This window comes from Pongo pygmaeus, chromosome 17 (assembly GCF_028885625.2).
Source record: "Pongo pygmaeus isolate AG05252 chromosome 17, NHGRI_mPonPyg2-v2.0_pri, whole genome shotgun sequence".
NCBI classification, from domain to species: domain Eukaryota; kingdom Metazoa; phylum Chordata; class Mammalia; order Primates; family Hominidae; genus Pongo; species Pongo pygmaeus.
In genome coordinates this window covers 85458904-85473392 of record NC_072390.2, presented here as the reverse complement: position 1 = coordinate 85473392, position 14489 = coordinate 85458904, and the positions used below count along the sequence as shown (strand labels likewise).

General features: G+C 37.4%; 1 protein-coding gene across 6 annotated transcripts in view; it reads right to left on the bottom strand.

Annotated features, from left to right (window-relative positions):
* Positions 1 to 587: 587 nt before the first annotated feature.
* Positions 588 to 14489, bottom strand: part of SOCS6 (suppressor of cytokine signaling 6) — a 44150-nt gene continuing 30248 nt past the window's right edge. For all 6 annotated transcript variants that reach the window (XM_054461232.2, XM_063653823.1, XM_054461238.2 and 3 more), the window contains one exon: positions 588 to 6255. In XM_054461232.2, the coding sequence (XP_054317207.2) occupies positions 4522 to 6129 (1608 nt within the window). In that variant the 5' untranslated portion in view covers positions 6130 to 6255 and the 3' untranslated portion in view covers positions 588 to 4521. The remainder of the gene's footprint in view (positions 6256 to 14489) is intronic.

The following is a 14489-nucleotide window of genomic DNA, read 5'->3' as shown; positions in this document are numbered from 1 at the left end:
TTTGTGATACATTCTAAACAAGATCAGTTTAAAATTCATCTTTGAATTAGCCATGGTTTTTCAAAAAAAGAATTTGTTTACAAAGTATTCAAACAAAATAAAGTGGGTGTTTCATCCCATGTTTAAGAACTCTGAAAGATACAATTAAATACAGTGGATATAAGAACTCTTTTCTTACCTATGAAAAAATTTCTAAATGACCCCTATATAAACTTTAATGACCTGGTTCTATTTCAATGAAATATTAATAGTGCTATGCTTTTTTAATGTCACAATCCAAACATTGTATCATTTAGCCTAGCCTTCTTTCAGTGAGGTTTCATTACTGTGTCAGTTTTTAGTTCTTTGCTTAGTACAAGTTCTCCAAACTCACTCCAGCCTTCACCGGGAAGGTTTCCATAGATTAGCACCACTAGCTGACATCTTCCATTAGGGACATGATTCTGCTTTCCTATTTTTACTAAAATTTGCTGGTTCTCACCCTCCAGCCCCTGCGCAGTTCCTGGGACACCCAGAAATTTTCTAGTTAACCCCATACTAATTAAAATCAGGCACCTCTCAGGGTATTAAGTAGACTACAAGGCAGGTCTTGTGAACGAAATTTTTTATTTACACACTGTATCTAGAAGCAGATACATAAATTCTTATACAATTAATTTCCAAAAATGTGCAAGAAATTACTATAATTTGTTTACAAACCAAAACACGTATTAAAATCAATGGACTTTGGATAATTCATTTTGTGGTGTTCTCAGTACAAATGGTACACACCTGATTCGAAACATACAGAAAAAGTGTAAACTACCGCAATCTGAATTGCAAGTATTAATTTCATGGCACTCCAACGACTATGAAATTTCTTTAACCCAACATGTATATACTTATTACAAAATTCTATAAGAATTTTTCATAATCTCTGGATGTAGAGTTTGGATCACTTTTCAGAAACAGCAACTACACACTTCGCCATGTTATGACGGATTAATAAAAAGAATGTTTATAAAAACCCTTCTTTACAGGATTAAAAAAGTATTAAAAGAAACCATATTTGTGATTGCTAGTGTACCAACACTTTTAGAATTTTAAAGTTAGTTACGGAACTGGCTATTGTTCTTTTATTAGAGTTTTCAAGAAAACTGTCTATTGCTGGTAGTGTGATTTCATTTTGAAATTAAGAGTTCGCATTTGATGAAAAGCAATTAATATTTAAATGAAAATGTATTATTCCGATTTATTCATAAAGCAGTATCTCTCATATACAATGTGAAATGTACAGTAATTAAAACTGGCATTTCTGAAAGCATTGTTACAAAGATATTTTAGACTTGTAGCACTAGCAGAGACATTGCATTAACCTATGTTAGATTTTAGTAACTTTTATCCTGTTTCAGTAATACTGGCTCAAAAATTACAACATATACTTTGGGTTTTGTTTCCTTTATGCCAATGATTTAGCCTTTTGGAACTGTTTTCTTCAACAGCAAGACGGTTGGTTGCCCCGTGTAGCTGGTTTCCTTAAAAACTATTTTTAGTTCTATGATCATTTCCTGTGACATATTTTGACCTTCTAAATTTTCAGATTATTGCACCAAGTAGAAAGAGTTTTCCTTAGACAGAAAGAGAAAGAATTAGATATTTTTCAAGTAATTTCTACAGCCTTCTTATTATTTATAAAAATGTATAATAATGTTATAGTAAGCCTAAAAATAGCTTCTGGCCTCCATCATATTTCGTGATGAAATATTTAATAGAAAACAATTCTCATTCATCTATTATGGCAAATGGATACAGCTTTCCTGTTTTCTTTTTCTTGCTTTGAGCTCAGATTTTTAGAAGCACGTATTTAAAAAGCACTCATAGGCTGTGTCCGTGTCATCTATGTTAACTGCCAACAGAATCCTAAAATTTAACCAAATTGTGTCTAGACCAAACTAAATGATGAGTTTTCTCTCTCTTTTCCCTGTTTCCACTTTTAACCGGACTGTGTTAGTATCATATAAAGCCAATCTTTCACATTCCGTTGTGCAGCCCACCCCAAATGGTTATCTTTCTACACAAAAGTAGAAAATATCGCAAAACATCTTTCTGCTTGTAAATTTAACTTTTTGGCAAATAGTTTGACTTTATCATTATACTATCAGAATCTAACAATTTCAAACTAGATTAGAATAGGGCATATTAAAGTATATATTATGAATATACAAAAGCGCATCAAAATTTGGCTTTCTGAATTAGAACAGTATCAAGACTGTCCTCCACTAAAACACAAAATATAATTTTAAAAACATTTAGACGAAACTCTCAATAATCTTGACACTAAGCGGGTAGATCTTAAACACATGGCATGATGAGAAAACGAAGGGAATAGGTTATGTCCACATAAGACGGGTTCAGGGCAGTCCAAAGACCTCTGTGCACCATGATCTCACAAGGAGGACGTGTAAATGCTTCTGGAGACACGGAGAAGCCATTTCAACATTTATGACTAATACACAGTGACTCTGTGACAAAACCTGCCATCTAATATAGATGCACAGGGACTTTTAACTCACCCTAGATATACTTTAAGTTGTTTTAAAAATAAATAGTTTTGCAAAAAAATAGTTTAAATGTCTTGCATTAATTTGATAACAAGCTTACAACTCTGTAATAGTTTTTCATCCAAATAGCTTACAATGAACACTTAAATTATATTATTACAGTATACTCCATATTCCATCTTATTAGGAGAAAACATAAGAAAATGGGAGTCTTTGTAACAAGGTACAATCAACATCCCACCAAAATTAAGTACCTTTTCCCCTTTAAGTCAAAATACCATAACACCATAATATTATGGCATTGTGCCTTTTCTTGGTAATATCTCAGTTCTGACCCTAAAAAACAAAGAGAAAAAAGAGAGGATTCAGATATGTTTGAATGACAAAGCCAGTAAGTTTGACCTAAACCTTTACCCTCATGTTTAAAGTGGGTAAGAGACTTTTCCTATCTCTTCCTTTAAGTGACAAAGGAAGAACCATCCCAAATTACATGTTTCATCTGAGATAGAAACATTTTCCTTTAAAGGTGTGTAGCTGAAAATTTTCTGGACAGGGCAATCCCAAAATACTACATCCATTGCAGAACTGTGAAATGAATAAACACTCTGCATTTCAAAATAACTAAAAATTATTGAATATAACATCCCTCCCCAACAACCGACTCAAGGAGATAAAATTATTAGCAACGGCAAATTACTTAAGACTTAGCTAAATTTTAAAAACCTATTTTTAAATGGCAGTATACATGATAGACAATATGACTTCCACATTATCTAATATGGTTTAGAATTTTTCTCACATTGTGAGAAAAATTGCTCCACAATTTCCACAATTTTTAAACTAAAGTCATTACGGGTTCTCTTTATAGTGGGGGTAAGGATCGGTCAAATCCAGCACACTTTTGTAGTAACTACATAGAAGAAAAATATAAATCCAACTTTAAAACAATGTTTTCTTTCTATTCAAATCAATTTAAAACTTTTTATAAACATTAATGTTGCAAGAGAATCCAGTCCATTTATGAAAATTAGTTGACAATCAAGTTCACCCAAGAAAATGTTGACTAAGCTAAAGAAATCACAGATAAAACATTTTACCAAAAGGATAGGTAACACACAAAAAAATGCTATCACAGGAAGCTATGATCATCTAATATTTCTTTAATAATAATTCTAGTTCCATAGGTTTTCATGTTATGCCAATTTGTACCCGAGTTTAATTACAGAAAAGGCAACAATTTCTAAATTGGTGGTATACATTTCTTTACAATTTTTTTTAATGTAAGGCCATTTATTAAAATAGACAAACTAGAAGATGAAAACGAAGGCAACAGAGAAATTCAACTTTTCACAACCAAAAGAATTAGCACAACCTTAGAAATAATTTAGAAAAAAGTGTTGTTAAAAGATATGTTGCAGATCTCCGTTCCATTACCCAAGATTATGTCAATTCACAATACTAAATAAATCTTTTTAAAGTAAGAGACTAAAAACTCATCTTCAGTGTATATGTAAATTCTGTGTTTTATCACACAGGTATGTTTATTCAACACTATCTTTTGAAAACGGGCCATTTAAAAAGACATAGCAATTTCCATTCTGTAAGTTTCATTCAACTTTACTTAGGGTTGAACACACATGAAATGTGCTTTTAATGCATAAAAATCACAGTGGATAGCAGCAAAGGACTTGGTGGGGGGGGGGGCATTGAGAATTTGATAATTCACATTGTGATTATTCTGCACATTGATGAAACATAATTCACACCTCTAAAACCTCAAGACTTCCCTTTTTAAAGAACCAAAATAAACCCAAGACACCTTGCTGACACTTCCCCACCCCTAAACAAACTGATGACTCTTTTACACATAAAACTGAAATAGTTATGGCAGCAAAAATTTTGATGGCAATGAAAGTTTGTAAACTGTATTTCAATCTCTTGTTCTTATTCCCAAAGTGCAAGATGCAGGGTTCTCAATCTTTCAGTAGTGCTTCTCCTGTAAATAATCCTTCATTTTGTTTGGCAAAGGCAGTTTCTGAATTAAGTCTATTCTGGTATACTGACGTATAACAAAACGACACAGGTACTGCAACGAGCGCACCTGCATGAACCGGGACACTGGGTTGGTCAGTCTGACGGGGTAAGTTGCAGATCCAGGCAGCCGAGACCTTGAATAACAAAAAGCTCCATTTTCAGAGTCCCTGATTGAATGCTCAATTAGATCAACTATGGACGTATGTCCTTCCACATCTGGCTGTTCATAAAAGCTAAACCTACCATTTGAGTGCTCAATTCTAGTGTGAAGTGTTTTACCATGGGAGCGAAAGCTCAAGCTTAAAAGGTAACGGTCGTCAGAACTGTCCCGAACAAGAAAAGAACCATCTGGCACGTTTGCTAGCTTCCCTTCTGCCTCCCAACGTGTGATTGGTCCCCAGTACCATCCTTGCTTTGCAAGTTTTTTCAGCTCCTCTGTAAGGCTTGTCACAACCATGGGACCACTACTTTGCACTGAGTCATAAACTCTTGCAACCCCAGGAGCAGAGTTCGGATCAAAATTCAAATGACAGCGCATACTTTCAGCCACGTGGGCTTCTGTGCCAGTGAGTCCACTGAAGTTCCTTTGGATTTGATTATTCTGCATTGGAGGTAGCAATGGTGAGAGTGGAGGGACATCATCCTGACCCGCTCTCGGGCTCTGCAACATGACTCCCGTGGTGCCAATCAACAAGCCATTCACCGACTGATCCACGAAGATCTCTGGGGCGACAACTAGGTCCTGGTCTACCTGACTCTCATCTTCCGGGAAAGAGCGCCCTCCCACTTGAGGAGGAACGGCAGAGACTTCCATGGGAGAAGAGCTGTCCAGACAATAGCTCCGTGATCCTTCCAAAGGATACATCCCCTCATCTAAAGGCACGGTATACTGAATGTAGTCCTGAGGCATAAGTCCAATAACGACAGGCACATGTTCATCCAGGTGAAGATGCAGGTCTCCGTTATGAGAAGCCGAGCTCTTCAGTGAATTGGCTTGCTCTTGGCACGCGGTCTCAGACTGGAGGTCGTGGAAATCCTTCCGGACGCCATTCAGGGCTGGACTCGGGCTGGAAGAGTGAACCAAGGCCTTGACTCTCACCTCCATCTTGATGCAGGTCTCCTCGGAGTTTGTGGGTCGCAGAGGCCACGGCGTGGGACTGTAGTGGTGGCTGCGGAGCGAGGTGGACCTTATCGGCCTCTGAGCTCTCACGTCTTTAAAGACTATGGGTGCTGAGGAAGAGGAGAAGGTGTCCTCATCGGCAGAGCTCCCAGAGGGTGTGCCCGCCTTGCCTTTTGACTTCTGTTTTGCAGAAAGCCGCCTTTTTAGCGTACCCATCAGGCTCTCGCTTTTTGATCTGTTTTTTCCGCCTTTTTCATCTTCACCGTTGATATCGCAGCTGGCCATATCTTTACCATAGCAGCTACCAAATAAGGAATCATCTTTTCCAAAGTCACTGGCTAGCGATGGTTGTTGTACTACCATGAAATCAGTTTCTTCTTTACTTTTATTCAAGTTAAAAGATTTCCGTAAGGTTTTAAGACTAATTTTCTTCATTATGACTAGTTACCTAATCCAAGGGATCAATATTTCTATCTGGAATATTATCCCCAAACATCTGGAGAGGCTGCAAGGCTGCATCTATGTATTTTTCCTGCTTCATTTACCCTTTGGAGCCATTTTCTAAAAAATAAAAATATAAAAAGAGTCATATTAAAAAATATTTCCACAGAAGTTTTATTTTAGTCAGTTTTAATCCTTTAACTTCTGAACAAGAACACCCCAGTCTTTTCTTAATGTCAGCTCTGTTAGGACTGGGATTTCTTTCTATTGCACCCAGCAGAGCAGATCACTGCCTACTACACAATGAGCATTTCGCAAGTATTTGATGATGTTTATTTTGTTATTATTATTATTATTATTATTATTATTATTATTATTTTGAGATGAGTCTCACTCTTTCGCCCAGGCTGGAGTGCAGTGGCGTGATCTCGGCTCACTGCAAGCTCTGCCTCCCAGGTTCACGCCGTTCTCCTGCCTCAACCTCCCAAGCAGCTGGGACTACAGATGCCCGCCACCACGTCCGGCTGTTTTTTGTATTTTAATAGAGACGGGGTTTCACCGTGTTAGCCAGGATGGTCTCGATCTCCAGACCTTGTGATCCGCCCGCCTCGGCCTCCCAAAGTGCTGGGATTACAGGCTGAGCTACCACGCCCCGCCCGATGATGTTTATAAAGAACAAGCCTGCATCTACCTTTTGTTCTTTTGGCACCTTGCTTTTTGGTATAATCTCTAACGTGTGGGCCAGTGTCCACAACCTTTCCAGCTGGACTCTAGCTAGACCTGTGCACTCCTTCAGCACTGACCCCGACTGCTCCTCCGCTGCCCGCCCGTGTCCCAGCCTGTGTCCCAGCACCACAGTGAAGGAGTTCCACAGAACTGCAATGACAAGCCTAGTCAACTCAACAACTGATGCATATTTTAAATAGTTAAGCATGTGTCAAAATAAACAAAAAGAATTTCATTATCTGTAATAAACTATCTAGAGATGTTCCTCTATACTCGAGAGTTCCTTGAGAATAAGAATCATTCACCTTCAAGTTCCCAATGCACAGAGGAGGAAGAAGTTCAATGCATGCAGGTTGAAAAGTTTCATCTCTGAAGTACACCCATAAAAAGCCATGTGTCTAGTTTTGATCTATTTGGAAGATTATGAAACATATTTCCAGAATTATTATTTCTTACTCTTCTTTTTTTGCAATTTCCCATGGCAAATTTTTACTTCTATATCCAGAAATATATTTTCTAAACTTTTTTTGTACATTGTTCTACACTGAAATGACAGGCTTTCAATTCTGTAAAGACTTTCTGAAAGTCATTTCACAGCAAAAAATCTTGGTTCCATAAACCACGTTAAGTGATCCTAACACTACTTTACAAAGCCCTTGTGTTTAAATTGTGTAGAATGTTTTCTTTTCTCCAACTTCATGTTCTGCCTTCTCTGCACATGCCTTGACAAGGTGATTCGCTTGAGTTGAGCGAAATGCTAACAAAGCCCAGAACAAGATTCTGGCCTCCCAAATCAGCAGTTTAGCACCACTCAGTTTCTTGGCACAAGACTACGGCTCTAGCTTTGATCCCATTCATGAATTCACTCTGCATTTACTAAGCCCCTACTCGGCCTCTGCTGAGTCAGCTTGGCTCAGCCCTGTGTGGCAATACACAGACTGATGAATAACTGATGGTCACCTAATCCAGTAGGAGAGGACAGATGTATGAACAGATAAACTGTAGTATCAACCCTTCAGTAACATAATGGTACACAAAGTGGGAACTGACAGGAGAGAGAGAACCTGACAATTGTCCCCTTTTAGTTACAGATAGGATTCGGGTGGTGTGCAGATGGAATCATTCTTACTAAAAACCACTCAGATCAGACAACCTATCAGGGGATCAGTAATATCATGTCCCCAAAAGGAAGAAGCAATTTTTAAAAGTCTACTGTCATGTACTATGTTTCTGAATAAGTTGTAAAAAATAAAAAACTTAAAATATTTGAAGCACCAGTTACTTTTAAATAATAAATGAAGTTGTATATTAGGTGAACTCAGTGTCTTAGTAGCATGTCTTCTACCCAAGCATAATGAAATACTATAACTGCCAGAATCAGTAACTGATTAACCCTACTAAATGTGAGATTCAAATAGTTGTGCTTCCCACTATCACGCCCATACCCCAAAACACGAGAGACTAGCAACCACGGTAAAAGTACTTGGCAATTACCTGCTTGGAAATTATTCCTTTTTCAACTACCAATCCATATTAGTAAGCTATTAATCAATACTAATATTAAAGAAACAAAATTCAATCCTAGACATTGCAAACTATAAAAGTTCTATTAGGCCATATGGTCTTTTATCTCTTCCCTTCATATTCTAGGCAAAGATTACTCTAAAATTTTTAAGAGTATCTGTTTTTCTGTTTGCACATCCAAAAATATATGCCATCTTTTTATAGGATTACCATCTGTCTTGTGCCTAAGTAAATGTTCTGAATTAGTTTTACTGCTTTTCTAATTGTAAAATTTTAAGTTTATACATATACTTGAAAATGTATATAAAGTTTCAAGGGAAAAAGCTTTAGACATAAACTTTATCCATATGGTTAGTAAAGGATAACTTCTTCAAATAATTTCAACCTTTTCTTAAATGACTTGAGGTAGTCATGTCTGTCAGTCATCATAACACATAATGAAAAAATTGAAAAGATCAAACAACTACTTAACCTTCAATAAACAAAACAGCTTTATTATCCCCATTTTATAAAATGAGGAAACTGGTTATCAGAGAGACTGGAATTTGCCCAACAAAGTTAAACAATTTGCTACTAGAAACAGCAGATCCAGAATCTGAACCTGGCTGTTTATTTGCAAAGCTCACATTCTTTCCCTATGCCAAACTGTCCTACCTGTCATTGTACTGCTTACATCAGTGGTTCTCAAACATTCTGGTCTCAGAACCCCTTTATTCTCTTAAAAATTATTGGAAGACAGGAAGAAGCATTGTTTATGTGGGTTGCGTCTCTTGAAATGTACCCTATTAGAAAATAAAACTGAGAGGCCGGGCATGATGGCTCACTTCTGTAATCCCAGCACTTTGGGAGGCCGAGGCGGATCACCTGAGGTCAGGAGTTTGAGACCAGCCTGGCCAACATGGTGAAACCCCATCTCTACTAAAAATACAAAAAAAAAAAATAGCCGGGCATGGTGGCGTGTGCCTGTAATCCCAGCTACTCAGGAGGCTGAGGCAGAAGAATTGCTTGAGACTGGGAGGCAGAGGTTGCAGTGAGCCAAGACTGCGCCACTGCACTCCAGCCTGGGCAACAAGAGCGAAAACTCTGTCAAAAAAAACAAAAAACAAAAAACAAAAAACCAAAACAAAACAAACACCTGAGAAAATTTGTTATTTATTTATTGAAGACACAGAATCAGAGTCTCACTGTGTTGGCCAGGCTAGAGTGCAGTGGTATGATCTTGGCTCACTGCAGCCTCAACCTCCTGGGTTCAAGAGATCCTCCCACCTCAGCCTCCTGAGCAGTTGGTACTATAGGCACGCACCACCACGCCTGGCTAATTTTGTCTACTTTTTGTAGAGATGAGGTCTATGTTGCCCGGGCTGGTCTTGAACTCCTGGCCTCAAGCAATCCTCCTACCTCAGCTTCCCAAAGTGCTGGGATTACAGGTATGAGCCACTGTGCCCAGGCGAATTTTATATTTATTTTAAAATGACAATATACTCACTACATGTTAACATTTTCATGAATCATAATAAAAACCAGTGAAAGTGGTACCACCTGACATTACTGTAAATCTCTTCTGCCTGACTAAAGGAAGACAGCTAGACTCTCATGTCTGCTTCTGCACTGAATCTGTTACAGTACAGTAGCCCTCTCTTATCTGCAAGGGATACATCCCAAGATCCCCTGTGGATTCCTGAAACCACATATAGTACAGAACCCTATATAAAGTATACTTTGCTTTTTTCCTAGACACACATACCTATGATAAAGTTTAATTTTTAAGTTAGGTACAGTAAGAGATTAACAACTATAACTAATAATAAAATTGAACAATTATAGCAAATATTGTAATAAAAGCTATGAGAATGTAGACTCTCTCTCTCTCACAAAATATCTTACTGTACTGCACTTAGCTGTCTTCAGATGACTATCGACCGTGGGTAATTGAAACTGCATAGGGGACTACCTGTAAGAAGAAAATTCAGCCTCCTCCAGATACATAGTTGGAAAAAGGAACAATATATTTTATTTAATAACCTTTTCATATAACTATGGATATTTTTCTTTGATACTGTATCAAAACTCAATGAATGATAGTTTCTTAATGTTAAATTGCCCTGTAAAATCTGAAACCATACCACGAAATTTTTTTACTCTATAACATTCAAACCCATTGGTCATGCCTATAATCCCAGCACTCGGGGAAGCCAAGGTGGGTGGAACACGTGAAACCAGGAGTTCGAGACCAGCCTGGCCAACATGGTGAAACCCCGTCTCTACCAAAAATCTAAACATTAGCCAGGCATTATGGCTCACACCTGTAATCCGAGCTACTCTGGAGGCTGAAGGAGAATCACTTGAGCCCAGGAAGCAGAGACTGCAGTAAGCTGAGATCACACCACTGCACTCCAGCCTGGGCAACAGAGCGAGACTCCATCTCAAAAAAAAAAAGAAACTTTGAATTTTATCACTGGCAACAATACTGTCATTTGTTTTTATTGAAATGACAGACTCATGTTGATTATTTATGGGAAAATATCTATTAAAACACATGGAATAATCATGTGTGTCTGTCGATCATTGTTTTTAGTAAAAGTGGTTATTTCACACAAAAAAAGGAGCTAGTTAGCTAGTGTAGACAGCAATTCAAACAAGCGCTTCCCCTGGAGACACTCTTCCTTCTTCAGTATGTACCGGAAAGTGTCTTTGAAATACTCACATTTCATAAAAAGAATTTTAGAAAGATGTAAGCTCAGGGTGAAGATTTCATAAAATTAATAATTTTTATAGCTTCATCAACGGCATCTGTAAGTAAAACCTTTTTTTTTCTTTTTTTTTACTAAAGTGCTTGGTTCTTACTAAAGAACATACGACTATTATTACATTTACTATTACAGTTTGGTGCCACTGCCTTGACTCATGGTAAGTAAGGTATCATCAGTTTTATCCATCACTGCTTTCTGTACCATCAGTGAAAAAGGTAAATGATGTTTCAGGATTATGATGAAAGAGGATCCACAGACCAGAGCCACAGGCTTAAATTATCTGTGAAGGCAATTTAAGAGAACAAAAAGAAAGACTTTAACATAAAGCAAAGCATCCACATGAAAAGTTAATAGCGTTGTAAATCTCTCTCTACACCATAAGTTGCACTGTCAATTTCTGAACCTGTATGGTTCACGTACTTTCATCTCAGCTTCTTAGATTCTACTCCACTGCTCCTAAACCTGTGAGAACACTATTTGCCATTCCCTTAGGAAAAAAAGGAAAAATAAAAAAGAGATACCAAAGTCTTCCCAGAAACGGAGAATAGAAAAACAAAGAATGGAACAGACCATATAATAAAAAAGAATTACAATACAAATATAACATGAAATATGATAAGATGTAGGCTCCAAAATGTTTGTTATACCAATACATATAAATGGAGTAAATTCAACTATTAGACAAATTTTTCTCTTTCTTTCTTCTTTTCTCTTCTCTTTTTTCTTTTTTTTTGTGAGACGGAATCTTGCTCTCGTCGCCTAGGCTGGAGTGCCATGGCACCATCTCGGCTCACTGAAACCTCTGTCTCCCGGTTTCAAGTGATTCTCCTGCCTCAGCCTCCTGAGTAGTTGGGATTATAGGCGCCCACCACCACACCCAGCTAATTATCGTATTTTTAGTAGAGACAGGGTTTTGCCATGTTGGCCAGGCTGGTCTCAAACTCCTGACCTCGTGATCCACCCGCCTTGGCCTCCCAAAGTGCTGGGATTACAGGCGTGAGCCACTGCGCCCGGCCTAGAAGCAAAACATTTTAAGATCTGATTTAAAAAAAAAACAACAATCATATGTTATATACGGAAAGGACACACTAAAACAAATTATCTCAGAAAGTTTCAAAATATCATAAAATCTCTCCAGTATTTCCACTCTTTCCAACTATTCTCCTCTTCACTGTGCCTGCGATTTTCTTATGCTACCAGCTAGTTGTACTAAGTGTGTTCTACTTGAGATCAGGAATGTTTTCAGTAGTGGTCATGACTGTATCTCCAATACCAAAGATAGCTCCTGGGCATGGGTGATGCTCAGATGCAAACTTTTTTTGTATTTAAATTCATTATGCAATTTAAACATATGAACAAGTAAGAATATTTTTGAAAATTATTTACATAAAAATAGTGCGAATTGATTTAGAAATAATAAATAAATGCAGGTGGCTAAAAATGTTTTCTGCAGAATCAAGTACAGGCAAAAAGACTAGGGAAACATTCCTTTAAAAAAAAACAAAACTATGTCTATAATAAATAATAGGCCAGGTACAGTGGCTCACGACTGTCATCCCAGCACTTTGGGATGCTGAGGCAGGTGGATCACTTGAGGTCAGGCGTTCGAGGGCCAGTCCGGCCAACATGGTGAAACTCCGTCTCTACCAAAATTACAAAAATTAGCTGGGCATGATGGTGCGCGCTTGCAGTTCCAGCTACTCAGGAGGCTAAGGTGGGAGGACTGCTTGAACCCTGGAGGCAGAGGTTGCAGTGAGCCAAGATCACACCATGCACACCCACACACCAACCTGGGCGACAGAGTGTAGGGACCTGTCGCAAACAAACAAACAAAAAAAGATGTTGGTGTGAATGTGGTAAAAAGGGAACACTTCTACACTGCTGGTGGGAATGTAAACTAGAACCACTATGGAAAACAGTGTGGAAATTCCGTAAAGAACTAAAAGTAGATCTACCATTTCATCCAGCAATCCCACTACTAGGTATCTACCCAGAGGGAAAAAAAAAAATTGTACCAAAAAAGATACTTGCACACACATAGCAGCACAATTCACAACTGCAAAAATACAGAACCAGCCCAACGTCCATCAACCAATGAGTGGATAAAGAAAATGTGGTGTGTGTGCGTGTGTGTATATGTATGTATATATGTATGTGTATATATGTATATATATGTATGTATATATGTATGTGTATATATACACACACACACACACACACACATACACATACCATGGAATACTACTTAGCTATAAAAAGGAATGAAAGAATGGCATTCACAGCAACCTGGATGGAATTGGAGACCATTATTCTAAGTGAAGTAACTAACTCTGGAATGGAAAATCAAACATCGTATGTTCTCACTTAGAAGTGCGAGCTAAGTTATGAGGATGCAAAGGCATAAGAATGATACGATGGACTTTGCAGACTCAGGGGAAAGTGTGGGAGGGGGTGAGGGATAAAAGACTACACACTGGGTACAATGTACGCTGCTCAGGTGATGGCTGCACCCAAATCTCAGAAATCACCACTAAAGAACTTCCATGTAACCAAAAACCATCTGTTCCCCAAAAACTTATTGAAATAAAAAATACATTATAAAAAATAAATAAATTCCACTATGCTATCTTGAAAAAAATAACTGGGCCTTTGTACAAAGATTGCTTTGCAAAGGCAATTAAACTTCTAATTATACTTAAAAGAAGTGCTAAACTAGAAATCCTAGACATATTACATAAGGATATAGATTGTATCATTTAGACTGATACACAGTTCAGTCAATAGATATTTAAAGAAAACACACTGGTCCTACATTTAGAAATTAATGAAAGAGTGTATTTACTTGTTTTAATTTAAAATAAAATGTTTAAAGTACACGAGTCCCTAGTTTAGTGAAGTTTTTCAATTAACTGAAAAATTCAATTCTGAAAAATTTTGTAGAAAAAAAAGAGTCCTCTAACAGAAAAGAATGGAAAAAGGCATAGGCTAGCAACGAGGAAGCTAGAGTAACAATGGTAAGATGGCACTGCATTCAAGAAAAACTGGTCAAACAAAATGAAAAGGGGCACATTATGAAAAGTATAATCCATAATATAATGAAGAAAAAATCTGCCAAAAATCTTTGAACATAAAATGGAACAGCATTAAAATGTCTCTTTCAGCCCAGGAAAATGAAGTAAACAAAAATGAAGACTATAGCAAATTTAAATTACAAAATTAATTTATCTTTTAGACATATGGGATTCTGTACCCTAAAAAATGAGAACACATCTCCTTTTCAAGAACTTATGGAACAGTTACTAAAGGGCCCTATGTAAACCTTCATAAATTTTAAAAGTCAGAGAGATCTCCTTA